At 38.9% G+C, this 16,083-nt stretch overlaps 1 protein-coding gene and 1 pseudogene across 1 annotated transcript; both read left to right on the top strand.

The window, feature by feature from the left end:
* On the top strand, positions 1-3,064 carry LOC124834221 (alcohol acyltransferase 9-like). The gene is made up of 2 exons (XM_047308871.2): positions 1-766; positions 1,870-3,064. The coding sequence occupies exons 1-2, from the start codon at positions 356-358 to the stop codon at positions 2,764-2,766; spliced, it is 1,308 nt and encodes a 435-aa protein (XP_047164827.1). The 5' UTR covers positions 1-355; the 3' UTR covers positions 2,767-3,064.
* A 7,887-nt stretch (positions 3,065-10,951) lies between these two features.
* Positions 10,952-15,040, top strand: LOC148196051 (protein FAR1-RELATED SEQUENCE 5-like; annotated as a pseudogene).
* The last annotated feature ends 1,043 nt before the right edge of the window (positions 15,041-16,083 follow it).

Here is a 16,083-nt window from a genome sequence, read left to right as displayed (position 1 = left end):
TGAAACAGTGCTTCCCTCTTATCGGCAGAACCTATTGACTTATAGTTAGCATTTTTCCCCTTTTTGTCTTTTGTAATTAATTTCAAAGGAAATCAAAGTGAATATTAATTACCACAAACAGATTGTGCGCAAGAAGTGAAGCCCTGAAAAGTAATCTCATCGATCGTACCCAAAACCATTATTCAAACCACAAATTTGAGCATGATCCGTTTTTCTTCCTTGGACACACATTCAAAATAATACACCCTCTGCTTCCACTCACTTTTTCATTCAATCATCGTCTTCTTCTATTTTATCTTTTCTCTTTCCTTCACTCTCTTCAATTCTTCCCATATGCATCGTAATAGTAATCATTATGGAAGCCCCTGATTGTATGTATCGTGGTGAAGCATTGAGCATTCCTCCAAGCGCTCCTACCCCAAAACATTCTCTCTATCTGTCCAATCTCGACGACCAAAACTTCCTAAGGTTTTCCATCAAATACTTGTACCTCTTCAACAAGTCCTTGAACTTGGATGTGTTGAAGTCTTCTCTGGCCAGAGTTCTGGTGGATTATTACCCCTTGGCCGGTCGCTTGAGGACCGTCGATCATCAGAAGCTCGAGGTCGATTGCAATGGACAGGGTGCTCTCTTTGCCGAGGCTTTCACTCACACCACTCTTCATCAACTTCTCGAATCTTCCAAGACTCCAAACAAATCTTGGAAGAAGTTCTTGTATAAGGTCGAAGCTCACACTTTCGTCGATGTTCCTCCTCTCGTAGTCCAGGTCAGATTAACTCTTTCTTCCTTCAATTTTCTTAATTCGCTTTATCAATTCATTTCCTGCTTTGCTTAAACCTTCTAATCCTCTGTTCATTAAAAGGTTAATAGTGACACAGAATATGTAACCTTGTGCGTTTACTGTCCACTGTTTACGTTTAGGTTCAAAGAACTTTGACGTCAAGACGTGTGCTAGAAATATCTCTTCTCTCTCTCTCTCTCTCTCTCTCTCTCTCTCTCTCTCTCTATATATATATATATATATATATATATATATATATATATATATATATATATATATATATATATATATATATATATAATATGAATTATTGTGGCAAGGTTCTACACTTTTGTTTCTGTTAAATGAACGTCTTTCATCACTATGTGCTATCATCCACTTTTCTTCCTTTTTCTGATTTGTCTCTTTCACACGGATGAAATCCATTTTCAGAAAACTTTCATCCTCTCTCGTAAACACATGAACAAAAGATATTCACATTTTCTTTACAAAATATAAACCCCCCGGGGAACCAGCCAGATATATATGCAAGTTCGTATTTTGTTGGTATCGGTTTTAAGTGGTTTTGTGTTCTTGATTCGTTGATGAACTTGGTTGGTAGGTCACTGCTGATAATTCATGAAAAGAAAAATGTCTTCAATGATGACATTTGTAATATAAGATTACAACTCTAAATGGCAACCTCTGAAGAATGTTTGATAAATAACTTTTACCACAACTGTAAAGTTTTCTTTTTTTCATAACTCTAGAGTGTTTCTCTTCCACACAAAACAGAGTTTTTCCCCTAAGTTATGTTATTTTCTTTACAACCATTTCTTAATAATGGTATTCGTGTTTGATGAGAAAAACATCTTAAAAATAAAATAAGTAATATTTTAAATTCAATAATTAAAAATGAGGTTTTTTTTTATAAAAAATATTCCTGGCCCTGGTTTATTAAATAATTTTTACATCGTACTTTTAACATTTTTCTCCGTTTCTTTCCATTAATCCATCACAGAAACTGTTATGTTTCTCTATCAAATGGATTGTATGGACGGAAAAATATAAATATAAAAAAAAAAATTGAAGTTGAATGTAATTTGCAGGTAACGAGGCTGGGTTGCGGGGGAATGATCCTGTGCACGGCGATCAACCACTGCGTATGCGACGGCATAGGCACGTCTCAGTTTCTACACGCCTGGGCACAGCTCACGAAAAAGCCAGAAGCGGAATTGACGATCATGCCCTTCCACTGGCGCCACGTGCTGAAACCCAGACACCCTGCGCAGGTAAAGTTCCGTCACGCGGGCTACACCGCACCAAACCCAACCCCTCAAGTGGACCTTCTAAAGTTCATACAGTCACAGCCCTTGGTAGCCACATCCTTCACCCTCACCCCCTCCCACGTCCTTCGCCTCAAGAAAGAGTGCGTCCCCTCCCTCAAGTGCACCTCCTTCGAAACCGTTGCGGCCCACACCTGGCGCTCTTGGATTCGCTCGGTGGGCCAATCCCTACCGTCCAAACTCACTGTGAAGCTCCTTTTCTCGGTCAACGTTAGAAGAACAGTTGACCTTCCGCAGGGGTATTACGGGAACGGATTCTTGCTAGCGTGCGCTGAGAGCAGCGTGGAGGACTTAGTGGACGGTAACCTGCGCCACGGAGTGAAACTTGTGCAGGAAGCTAAGGCGAGGTTGAAAGAGGAGGAGTACGTAAGGTCAATGGTTGACCTGTTAGAGGACAAAACTGTAAAAACGGATCTTTCGACGAGTTTAGTTATTTCGCAGTGGTCTAGACTGGGGTTGGAAGAGGTGGATTTTGGGGAAGGGAAACCTTTGCATATGGGTCCTTTGACCAGTGATATTTACTGCTTGTTCTTACCCGTCGCCGGTGACGCTAATGCCGTCAGAGTGCTGCTGTCTGTCCCCGCGACCATGGTGGAACGTTTTCAGTATCACATGATGAGACGAAGTCGGGAAGAAAATGAAGAAAACGGATTCTTCTGAATCTTGGTTCCCCGTGCGTGCGTACTCCAGTTTCAGTGTGTTCAACGTTGTTATATCGATCTTTGTTCTGGTTTTTTGTTTTTGGTGGCAGTAATTAATAACAACCTAGTTTTACCTGATGGCTTGGAGGAGAAGTTGATTGGTGATGGTGAAAGACAGGTTGATGTGCATCGTATCCTCCTCATTTTCTACAATGTTGTTGGTCCACAATGTTCGTGATTTCTGACTCTGATTGGTGATGGACGCGTCGGTATTACTGTCCCACATATTATGTCTCAACACTTTCTTTCTGCCATCAGATATGTGACATCAAGTTACCATCATAATAAATATTATTTAAATAATATGTATCCTATGAAAAAGTGGGGACATTTTACTTTATTTCAAATTTCAAAACTAAAAATTAATTCAACTTTTATTTGATAAAGGTTGTAAATGATAACGAAATAAAAAAAATAAAAAGATTTTCTTGTGTGTATGTTCATTGTTTTTAAATATTTATTTGTGGTGTGTATCATGTAAGTTTTTTAAGATATAATAAAAGAATTTGAATTCTTTGAGAATTTTAAAATTGGTAAGGAACTCTAATAATAACTAATTCAAAATTTCAAGATAGGATAGAAATAAGATAAAATGCTAAAGAGAGAAAAGGAGTAGAGAGAAAGGTGAGAGAAGAGGAAGTGAGCATGATCATCAATTTATATAGAAAGGAACGAGTCATTTCACATGGTAATAACTCCCTTATCCTAAGAAAAAAATTCTGCAACTTTTTTTTTAATATTCAAATCTGACAAGCAAATTATCTCTTTACTGGTGGAAGTGACTTCCACTTCGTGTGCGGCTCTGGAAAACGTGGACATAGCTCCAGAATGATCGTGTCACATAGAAGAAGAGGCGAGTCCAAAACAGGTTTTGTTATAACAACAGTATTTATTTTTGTTTTTGTAGTAATGGATGTTTGTGTCCTGTGTATATAAATTAGTACATTCATATTTGTATGTATCAATTACTTTAATATACATTTTAATAATTTTTTAGTGAAGTTTGTGACGGATATATATATATATATATGGGTTTGCTAATACATATGCCTGTTTTTTTCAGTTGGTACATTTTAGTAATGTGTACCGGGTTTTATTAGACAAAAATACCCTTTCATGGATTCTAAGTTTTAAGGTTAAGGATATTTGAATAATTTCATTCTCAAAGCTAAAAAAAACAAGAAACTCCCAAACCTTTACTCACTTTCCTCATTCCTCTCAACCTTTTCTCTTTCATCTCTCACTCTAACATTTTCTCTGTGAGTAGCCCCAAGTGAAAAAATCAGAAACATTCGCTATTAAACAATTTGCCTTTGTAAATAGTAAGAGTTGAGTCATTGACATATTCGTTTTCAGGAAAGGTTCATTCAAGATCTCTTCATCATCTTTACTAACCTCTCTAATTTCATCATCTGAAGATGTTGAATCATCATTTCTAAAAGGAAAATGATACTCGAACAACCAAATTTGACAACATTTCGACACAGCACACGTGTCAGCGTTTGAGAGGGCCACGTTCAAAACGAAAAAAGCTGTTGCGTTCTGAGGAAATCTGAAGAAACCTGCTTCAAATGTGACGTGGCGAGGACGGGCACGGGCAGCTTGCGTTTCAAATTTGAAATGGTATTCGAACTTCGTAGACAGAGAAGCGCGAACAACCAAAACCCACTTCTGTGACCTAGACGAGAGAGTTGGAGAAAGGGTTCAGGAGCGAGAGAGAGAGAGACCGAGTCCTTGCCGGAGTGGCGCCGCCGTTCACTATTGAAGGCCGTGTCGGAGAGATCGAACGCCCTCCAGCCCGTTCCGTTTGAGGGGCGCCGCAGCTCCGTCGTCGACCGCTCCAAGCGAACACGGCATCGTGTTCCGTCCGTTCCGGCACAGCGACCTACGGAGGCGTTGAAGGTGTCGCGTCGTCCCAGGTGGTGCCGTCACTGTCGCGGAGTGCCGCCGGAGGGTCGCCGGAGTATCGGCGGAGTGTGGGCTGTGAGGCGGACCAAAAAGAGGGGTTTTCCGCACTGCGAGTTCCACCGCCACGCGTCGTCTTCACCCAAGGTTGGTCTGTTTTTTCATTTTTCAGTGGAATGAATGTTGAATACATGTATGATGTTGTTTTTGGATTGGATTTGGTTATGTAGGAAACCTCTCCCAAGTGGATGTTGTTCTGTTACTAATTTTTATACAAGTTCTCTGCTTAATCTTACACTGTTGCTGTAATTCTGTTGGATTCGTAGTCATGGATTGCAATAACGAAGAAGGTTACAAGAATGTAAGAATATTTAATAATACGAAAAGTTTAAGCTTTGTTTGAAAACATGGTATGATGGTTTAATTGTTTGAAAATGAATTGTAGTTGCGGTTGCGGGCATGGAGTGACACAAAGCCGATAGTGGACCTTAATTCCATACTACGCGACAGTCATAGGACACGTATCCAAATGACTCCGTTCAAGTGGTGTGTTAATATGAACAGTCCAATTGACCTCTGTACTCCTTTGTTGAAGGAAATGGTTAGACGTTGGGTTAGCCGCAACGAATCTTTTGTTTTGAAGCAAACAATGGTACCATTTACAATTGCGGATGTTTGCATGGCTTTAGGGTTGGGTGTTGGTGGTTTAGATGTAAATTTTGATGATAACTTTGATGCTGTTGTTTGTCATCAATTTTCTTCAAAGTCATTCACTGTAAAAGATGTCATACATAGGATAAAGGTGTTAATACAAAATAATGAGACGGATGTTGATTGTGTTTGTCGTTTGTATATTTTAGTTTGTTTTATTGTTTTCTACTTTCCTAGACATTCAAGGGCAGTTAGTAACATGCCTTTTACAGTATTAGATAACATTGATAATTTGTACGACTATAATTGGGCAAAAGCTGTGCACACATTTGTGGTAAATAGTTTAGGAAATGCTTCACGGAAGATCAGGCAAGGTGACATAAGGGACCTAGGTCTTAGTGGGAATGTTGCAGTGTTGCAGGTAAGATATTCAAAATTTTATTACGTCTGATGTGGCCGTAATTTGTTTATCATATGATTAATGTTTTGGATAATATTTGTTTTTTAGATATGGGCGGTTGAACGTTTGGGTTTAGCGGACGGTGCACATGACATTGTGTTCCCGCGAATAATGAATTGGCGTTCGCTTAAGTTAAGGTCTAACAAAATAGAGGAATTGTTTAAACGGAAAGAGGTAAGTTAGGTGTAATTTGAATTGACATTTTTTTGATGTGCAGTACATGAATTGTGTTTGATTGTTATTAAATGATTCATTACATAAGGATGTTTATAGATATGTTGGGAGTGGTTTTTGCGGGACGAGGACCGTCAAAACTCAATCATTTGTGCGGCCCTTGATTTGGAAGAAGGGTCAATAGCGGAAGATGATGGAGATCAGTTAGGGTTAAGTTGGGAAGAATTGCTCATGAAGAAAATTGAAGACAACCAAAGAAAAATGGTTGCAATGGATAAAGAATTAAGAAGTTTGGCTACATTGGTAGGTGTTGGGAAGGAAGATTATGACAAAGGGAATGATGATAAAGAAGAGGATGGTGATGTTCATGGTGATGGTGGATCACATGGGGAAGGCGAATGTTTTCAAACATTCAGGTATACTGATGGGGGTGGTTGTTTGCGAAGGACAGAAGGATGACGTTGAGGACGTTATGGATATTGAACCTGTTGTAAGCACTGTGCCACTACATGATGACACTGCGGATGATAATTTATTGAATGTAAATCGAACACAGTTGTACAAGATGGTTATTCCGTTTAAACTTCCTTGGAGGTAATGAATTTGACAATTATTAAATTCCATTTAGTAATACTCTGATGATGAAACATGTTCAGTTATGTCATATTTTTGTTTCAAGGGTTGTTTCTGAAATTTGCGGTCAAACATTTGGAACCCAAGAGTGTTATTCTTTTGGACCTAGGATGCAGGTTGGCAACACGGTAATAATCAAATTTGGTGTGTGAATTTATGATTTATTTTATTTTATATGTGCGTTCAATTGTATAGTATTAAGAAGTTGTTGGTTGTGTAGGGGATTTTGTTTGCCACATCAGTGTTCATGTTCTTTGAAAGAAGGAGTACCGGAGTAGTGAAAAGGATATGTTTTAGTCCATTATATGCGGTACGTTAAAATAGTAGTTGTTTTATGCTGTTAATAATCTGTTAACATGAGAAATGAAAGCTAACCGTGTCATTTCCTTGCAGACCCATGTTTTAATTGAGTCAAGAAAGAGAAAGAGTAATCGCAAAGTTTGGACATTGAATGACTACTCTCACTACTTCCAGTCTAATATCATCGGATTTGATGACATTGTTAATGCCGAATTTGTTAGTGCAATTACATTTCATTGAAGTTATTTCGAGAGTATGTTTATGGTTATTCGTAGTTGATGGTGTGATATTATTTTTGTTGTAGTTGTTTGTCCCAATTATCCATGACGGCCATTGGTGGTGCTACGCTGTGAAGATTCCATCATTGGAAATGTTTGCACTGGACTCTTTTGGGCACAAAAGAAAGGAACGACAAAAGATTGACAATGTCATTGTATGTATAGTAATTGATGTTTACTTTGTGATTCCAAATTTATAAGCGAAGTATGTTGTTTCCAGGCACATAATCTTGCATTGCTTTTTGGACATTTGTTGAATTGTTCGGAAGAGAACAAACCATCATTGGAGATACAACACTTGCATACTCCAATCCAACCAAACAAGTATGTTTATAATGTTGATTTTTCTAAGTATAATATTTTATTGTATAATTGACATGTTAAATATCATACTGGTGTTGTTGGACTTGTTTTGATGTAGATTTGATTGTGGAGTAATTGTTTTGAAAATTATGGAGTTGTGGGATGGCATTGACAAATATGAAACAAAGACAATGCCCAGTTACACAACTGTAAGCTGTCTAAATTTGTATGTTGTGCATCTTTCATACAAATGTTGCATTGGATTAATGTTTTGTGCATTATTGTGTTTGCAGGAAGAACTACAACAAGTTAGGGAGCATTATGTTTGTCAATGGATTCTGGATGTGGACAACGTGCGGAGGAATCAAGTGTTGGAAGATTTAGGCATGTTGTAGAATGTTGGGAAGTAATGATGTTTGAACATTTGTTGATACGTCTGATATTTACGTACTGGTTGCACATCCAATGTGATTTTTGAAAATTTTGAGAAATATGTGGTAGTTGAAATTAAGTTATTTGAAGTTATTTGACTGTAATGTGCAAAACGTTTTATCGAAGTACGTACTGGTCCTCTGTGTGCAAAGAGTTATACCAAAGTAACCACTTATTTAGCCTTTGGTAACAGTTCTGGTCCTGCAGCTGGACTTTTTCAGAGACCGAACGCTCGTCCAAGTGCGGAAGCAGGAAAGGACGGTCGCCCAACAGAACGAACGCATATTGTTACAGGAGAACGAACGTGCATTTGACGGTCGTCCAGGGAGAAGACGACGATCGACCAAAAAACGAACGCTCGTCAGGAGAACGAACGTGCATTTGACGGTCGTCCAGGGAGAAGACGACGGTCACCCTGTGGACGGAAGTTAACGAACGTTCGCCCATTGAGAAGTGCACGCTCGTCCACTTATTTAGCCATTGATAGCAGTGGAGATCAAAAATGTCGTTCTTTTGGAAATTACGTAGAAGTCGAACACATTACCCAAATTTAATTGTAACAGCAGGACGGAAAACTGAACGTGCGTAAATGTTTAACAACAAAACGTTCGCATCAGGGACTAACAAGTTTCCTTAGTATGTCGTATATTTCGTTGGATGAAGTGGGGTTTTGTGGGATGCTTTGTACGGACGACTTGGTTGTTGGGTATGTTGTCCATCCATACAGGCCTTCAACATATCAATTCAGCTCAATTTGTTTCACATGAACGATGTCGGATGGATCCAATAGCAAATGCTGAAACCAAAGGAAGGCTACGTAAGGTGGGTGACAATGATGTCGAACGTAAATTATGGTTATTCTTTGATGAAAATTGTGAATAGGTAACCTTCATTGATATTGAAATAAGTGCATAGTGTACGTTACAAAACATAAGTAATATTTATGTTAACTAATGCTTCAAATACAAACATAACGTTAATTTGTAAACGGTCATCAATCTTCCATGGGGGTTGTTGTTTATTATTAGAGCCAGAAGGACAAGACTTTTCAGATGGACCAACATCTTTGTTTTTGTTGTTGTTTTCGGGACATGGATTGGATCGAATCACAGGTCTTGATGAAGCGTTAAGTAGTTCCTCAGTTGGAGGACCTATGTCAGCTTTGAAGACCTACACATTGGTTAAAGTCAGTTTAACAATACGACTGCCGTACGTATCGAACAAAATAATTAGGATTTAGTTATGAGTTGACGATATTACCTTCACAACGTTCCGGACTGTTATATTCAAATAATAAATCCTGCCAAAAGGACTCAATGCACCAACCTGTGCGTAAAGACATGTATAACATTTTAAAGCAACGAATAAGTTTACGTGGTGCATGATTCTTAAAGGTTATAATTAGAAGGTGTAGTTGGTTTACACTTTGCAATAATAACACAGCACCAACTCCTATATCCGGCCCAAACTCTGGATGCAGAAGGACTTTGTTGTGAACCGAAGCAGACAATGACGTACTTTGATCCTGTTAGGAAGGAATACCGAAAAAGTTAACATAGCAGGCTTTTAACAAAGTTAACAATGTAGACACTGTGGCAGTTCAATCCTGTAAGTGATTCACCTTGACAACAATTTTCATGTCACCCAATCCATTTGGGTTGCACTCTTTAACAATGCATGCTACAAATGGAAGGACATGCATTGACTTCACGCGTTCTAGCTGGGTGACGTTGTTAATGTTGCCATCTTCTACAAGTCCTGCAAACAATATCATACCATTGTTATTGAAAACATAAAACATTTAAACTACTTAACCGTGTCCACTGATAATGAAAAAGTTGACCATGGTGTTTAATGAACTTCTCAGCCCATATCCAAGGATTAGATTTAAAATCTCGATCAAATGTTGCCTTTGCAATGTCAGTAACAAATTCCTGTGTTGACTTAGGTTCATCTGTTTGCCTGTTTAGCATGGCCGCTTGTACATTTCCAGCTGGTCCTGGTATCAACGTTGCAGTTGAGTTGCACTTTTTTAAGAATGCTTTGAGATCACTGTCGTCTATATCAAGTCCCTCCCATGGCTCCATTCCTTCAAACTGCATCGTTGAAAACGAATTAGGTTATGCATGGGCCAACGAAAAAACACACTACTTGTAGTTAAAGGAGAAGCTACTGTACCTGACGTCCAAACTACTTAGAAGAGATATGCCAATAGGAAATCGAAAGTTGTATTATATAGACGAATATAATATTATAATATTGACTTAAATGGCCATAATTACACTTGAAACTTTTTAACACAACTGACGCAGGGATAACTTAACAATTGAATAATGATATAATAATATTATATTATTATGACAAGACGTTTGTGCAGCTAAAACCCTTAATTGGCTTGTCATGCAATTAATGTTTAGGCGTTCCTTACGTTGGAGTTTCCCGCCCATCCACCAACTTCCATTTAATGGAGTATGAAGCCAAATAAACCGGACCTTTGTCATTAATTTCTTTGTTCGCATTACTCACCTTTTGCTCATTCAAGAATTACAGGGTATGGCCGAAAGCAACAGCTTCCGTGTATGAAGTTGGCAAGGCATTGAAGAGCATTTAATCCCAGCAAGTTGTTCAGACATTGAAGAGCATTTAATCCCCAGGAGCTTGGCCGTTGGACCTTGGTGGGATATTGAAGGCCATTTATTGAAGCGGTTGTGAAAGGACGTTGGTTCTCTTAGTAAGTTAATGTTTTACTCATTTGTAATGTTATGCCTTCTATTAAAGAGTTATTTTGTGGTTGATTGAACAAAGAAAAATGTTGCCTTTTGTTACAATATTGTTTGAAAGTTGCAAATACAAGAAATTTGTCGTTTTCACAAAGTGTGGGCATGAACATTAGTGGTCCCGGAATACCAAATATGTTGTTGTCATGTTTTAATGATCGCTTTCATTAACCTTTGACGTCCATGTCATGTTGGACTAGGCGTTGCTTTTGATTGTGTATGTCACGTATTATGGCGTCTGAAGAAGTACCTTGTGCGGTCAACAACGATTCCACTGAGAATGTGAACGATATTGTCCCTAAAATTCATATGTGGTTTGATACAATTGAAGAGGTTAAAAGTTTTTACACTGAGTATGCTGTGAGGAGTGGTTTTGGTGTTCGGATACGGACTTCTAGGACAAATAAGAACAACGACTTAATCTTCCTTAAATTAGTTTGCTCTAGGGAAGGGAAGTACCTATCTTCCATTGCTCCAGAATGGAAAACCCAGCCAAGTCAGAAAAAACCAATGTCCAGCTGGAATAACTGTTGTTATGAAAGAAGGAAGATGGCAGGTGAGAACAGTTGTTACTGAACACAGCCATGACATGTGTCCAAATAACTCCAACCTTATACGTGGTAATCGAAGAATTAATATGCATGTGAAGCACACCCTTAATATCAATGATAATTCCGGTGTTCGCATTAACAAAAGTTTCATATCTTTGGTCAATGAGGCCGGTGGGTTCGAAAATATGCAATTCGTGGAACGTGATGCCCGTAATTATATTGGGCAGCAGAGAAGAACTCTTTGTAAGGAAGGTGATGGCCAAGCACTTTTAACATATTTTTCAAGAATGAGAGAATTAAACAATGATTTTTTCTATGATATGGAAATGGACGACGAGAACCGAATAAGCAGTGTGTTTTGGGCCGATGCACGAAGTCGTGCAGCATGTCTAGATTTTGGTGATGTTGTGTCGTTTGACACAACCTACCTAACAAACAAATATGATATGCCATTTGCACCGTTTGTTGGTGTTAATCATCATGGTCATTCAATATTACTGGGTTGTGCTTTGATTTCCGCAGAGGACACTAGGACATTCACATGGTTATTTTCAACTTGGCTTAGATGTATGTCAAACAAGGCTCCTGAAGGTATCGTCACTGATCAATGCAAGGCAATGTCCAATGCCGTAAACGTTGTGTTTCCAAACACAAAACACCGTTGGTGCTTGTGGCACATCATGAAAAAAATACCTGAGAAGTTGCAAGGCTACAAAGGCTATAAAGCAATCAAAAGTGAACTTAAGAGGCTTGTGTATGACACAGTCAGTTATGAAGACTTTGAGTTAGGGTGGGCAAAATTGATGTCATGTGAAAGGTTAGAGAATAATGATTGGCTAAATTCGTTGTATGCAGATAGACAAAGATGGGTTCCTTGTTATATGAAACATCAATTTTGGGCGGGAATGTCAACTACCCAACGAAGTGAGGGCATGAATGCATTCTTTGATGGATTCATAAATTCCAGTACAACACTTCAACAATTTGTGCAGCAGTACGATAACGCCCTACGACAAAAAGCGCAAAAAGAACTTGAGGCCGATTTTTCTTCGATGAATACGACACTACCATGTGGATCTCAATCTCTTATTGAAAGACAATACCAAACCGAGTACACACAGGCAAAATTTGTGGAAGTTCAAAACGAATTTCGGTCCCAGCATGAACTGCTTCGTTAAAAACATGACAAAAGAAGGTACAATAACTACGTCCAGTGTTAAAGAAGACTTCATATGAGAGGCTGAGTGTCGTTCAAAATTTCATGAAGTAGTCTTTGATCCTGCGACAACTGACACTCACTGTAGTTGCCAACTGTTTGAGTTTAGGGGAATCTTGTGTAGACATTCCTTATTGGTCCTAGGGCAAGAAGATGTGCGTAATGTACCAACAAAATATGTTTTGCGTAGGTGGAGCAAAAACGTGCGTAGAAGACATACTCTCATTAAAGCATCTTACACCAACAACATTGAAGACCCTAAGATGCAAAGGTACCAAGCTTTGTGTAAGCGTTTCTATGACATCGCAGAGGTTGCTTGTGACTCTGACACTGCATCTGAAAACTTGCTTTCGGATTTAAACTGTATAGCCAAAACTTTGGGTGTATGTACATCAACCACATTGTCGACGGTGAATGATGCATCTCACATGGATGGACGTCTGCAGTGTAATGAAGAGGTTCCACGTAGCTGTGAAATTGACGGCTTACTTGTGCGCAATCCTGTAGCTGTCAAACGCAAAGGCCGACCCAGGACAAAAAGGTTGCAATCAACAGTTGAAAAAATTACCAAAAAGAAAAAGTCCCATGGTGCTAAAACCAAACATGGAAGGAATTCCAATGTCAGTAACAGACACACATGTCGTTTCTTTTGATGTACTTTTATTAGTCATCAACTTCATTGATTTAAACCTTAACTAATACTCTTATTTCAGGATACAAGTAACCAACACATAACGGACGTCCACAATGTTGAGGAACTTCCAACTGACGAGATAACGGACGTCCACAATGTTCAGGAACTTCCAACTGAGGAGATAACGGACGTCCACAATGTTCAGGAACTTCCAACTGAGGAGATGTTCGAATCTCAAGTCACCCAATCAGATTTCATGTCTTTATTGACATCCAGAGAATACATTGTTCACAATGATGACTTTTCAGGAAATACTTATACACACCTTTAACCCATGTACTGTGGGTAGAAACTTATTTTTTTGGGGTATGTATGGTGTTCAATATAATGTGTGTCGTTTCATTCAAATAAATAACATTAATATATCACTTGGTTACATTTATTTTTCATGAATATGGTTACTGAGGAATGTTTACTACCGAACGGTGTGTTTGCTGGGTAAACGTTGCGCGTGCTGTGCTTCCTTGGTATGACGGTCGTTATGTAGCCACCGTTCGCCCATTCTTATCATCCTTCGTTTTGTTCGGCAATTATGGGGTTTGACATGTGCTGTACTTTTGACTTTCAACGTTCGGTTTGTCAACTACGTTGTTAGGACGGTCCTTATTTGGCGGCCGTTCCGTAATATTCTTATTCGCAGAACGTTCGTTGTCAATGTTAGTAGCGTTCGTTCTTAATGTGGTTATTCTTCTTCTGTTATCCATTTAATGTACCCCAACCACCACGTCATAAACTAGTACGACTCATTTATTATGAAATAAATGGTTGTTGAAACGGTTCAACACATTAACTGCTTCGTTGAACGGATTCAAATTCCTCACCTCCCAATGGCATTCATCGTTCTTGTAACGAACCAATTAATTCACTCTACAAATTCATTAGACACGTCTGACGGTGCACTGTTCTGACGTTTCGTCAAACCTCTTCATTGTGTATATATATTTGTGGTTTAGGGTTGGGTAAATGGAAAGAGCCTAACATATTGGTTTTGCATATTGAAGTTATGGCTGCCTCAACCTCCGCTCTAACATTACGAGTGTTGTGGAAATTTGGATCCATCCACTTTTCTCATTCGGTAATCATGTTCTTCGTAATTATTTTCTTCTCATGACAGTTAGCTTATACTTGCTTAAAACTTCTGCAGGACATTGGGTACGTTTATAGGCACTTTGCTGCGGCCTTCCAAAATGAATTAGGACCGACATGGTCCTTGGTGGACAACAATGGTCACACGCATGTGGTGACTTATAACATGGATACCGTCAATCCAAGAATAACTAATGGTTGGGGTGAAATGAGAAACATATACCCCGAAAGATTGAACGATTCCCACATAAGCTTCGACTATGTGGGTAATAATCATTTCCATATCACCATATATTTCGGTGCTTGCTCCCAAGAGAGTAGGGAATCCTTCATTTATGATGGTACCAATTATCCTGATACCTCATTGTTTCCGGTGAAGTTGACAAAATCACAAGCAGAGGGTAGTCATTTGGTACGTCCTAACTAAATTTTTATTTTGTTAATAAATTGTCATAAATTGGATAATGTGATTTACTTCATTTTTGTTACTGGCACAGGACTTGCAAATTGCATTTGGGAATCTTATCAGGAGCAAAGGGTTGACACAGGTTATGCTCCTTGGACAGAAGGACGGCGTCATGTGTAGTGTTTTGGTTTCTGTCACTCGCAATTCCACAAAGTTTGGCAAAGGATGGAAGGAATTTTGCAGGGAATATGGGTTGAAGGAGGGAGACGTCCTAGTGTTTGAGGTTAACAATCTTGGAAATGACATTTTAGTTCAAGTTTATATTAATGGATGTCCCTGTACTGTTATACATCCAATCTCACTGTAAACCGTAATCTACATTACGAATTCTTGTAACTGTCTTTGAATTTTTATCATGTAATGAAAATGCAATTATTACTTTTTTCTGTCAACCACGTTGGTCTTGATTCAATTGTTGTAGTTGAACTTCAATAATTTTGTCGTAACTTCATTTGTTATGGTAAAAAAAAATTAAATAAATTCATTAAAACCAATGCAATAAAACATTTGTCAAAATTATCACTAACATAAAAAAGTAAATAATGTTTTCGAAAATATTCTACATAAATAGGACTTTAGTTAAAATATTTGGGTACTTACGTTATCAGTTTTGCCCACAGGGGTTTCTGAACTTCGAAATCAAATTTCTACCTGACAAAAATGCCCAATAAGGTAGACTTAGTTGGACATCAAGGTTTTCATCTACTCTTGAAATTTTAAAAAAATAAAATCATGATAATACAAAATCAAAAATTAACGTGTGGGATGGTAGTTAATATGATTGGGTACTTAGTTTATAAGTTATGCACACTACGGTGCAGTAGCTCTTTCATAAACGGTTTGAACTTGTAATATTGACCATCATGTTATAAATTATTATATTTTACTATAATAAGCGTGTTAAATTATCAATATATAACACAACCTAAGTCCCAAAATTATGTTACAAAACAACAGCTGGACCTAACAAAACACAAATGGGATGACCGTTCAAATAAGTGGGGACTAATGTTTCAGAGCGGTCGTCCTCGCCCCTCGGTATCTCCACTTGCTCAGGACGGTCGACCTCGCTCCGGTCGTTCAGCCCTCTTGATCGCACTCGCTCTCCCACTCGCTCAGGACGCTCGTCCTCGCTCCGGTCGTTCAGCCCTCTTGCTCCCACTCGCTCTCCCACTCGCTCAGGACGCTCGACCTCGCTCCGCTCGTTCACCAGTCTTGCACCCACTCGCTCTCCCACTCGCTCAGGACGCTCGTCCTCGCTCAGGACGCTCGTCCTCGCTCAGGACGCTCGTCCTCGCTACGGTCGTTCAGCCCTCTTGCTCCCACTCGCTCTCCCACTCGCTCAGGACG

Source organism: Vigna umbellata, chromosome 7 (assembly GCF_029865625.1).
Source record: "Vigna umbellata cultivar VRB3 chromosome 7, Vumbellata_1.0, whole genome shotgun sequence".
In the NCBI taxonomy this organism is placed as follows: domain Eukaryota; kingdom Viridiplantae; phylum Streptophyta; class Magnoliopsida; order Fabales; family Fabaceae; genus Vigna; species Vigna umbellata.
The sequence above is the reverse complement of the archived record's forward strand: the minus strand, read 5'-3'. Positions and strand labels throughout refer to the sequence as shown.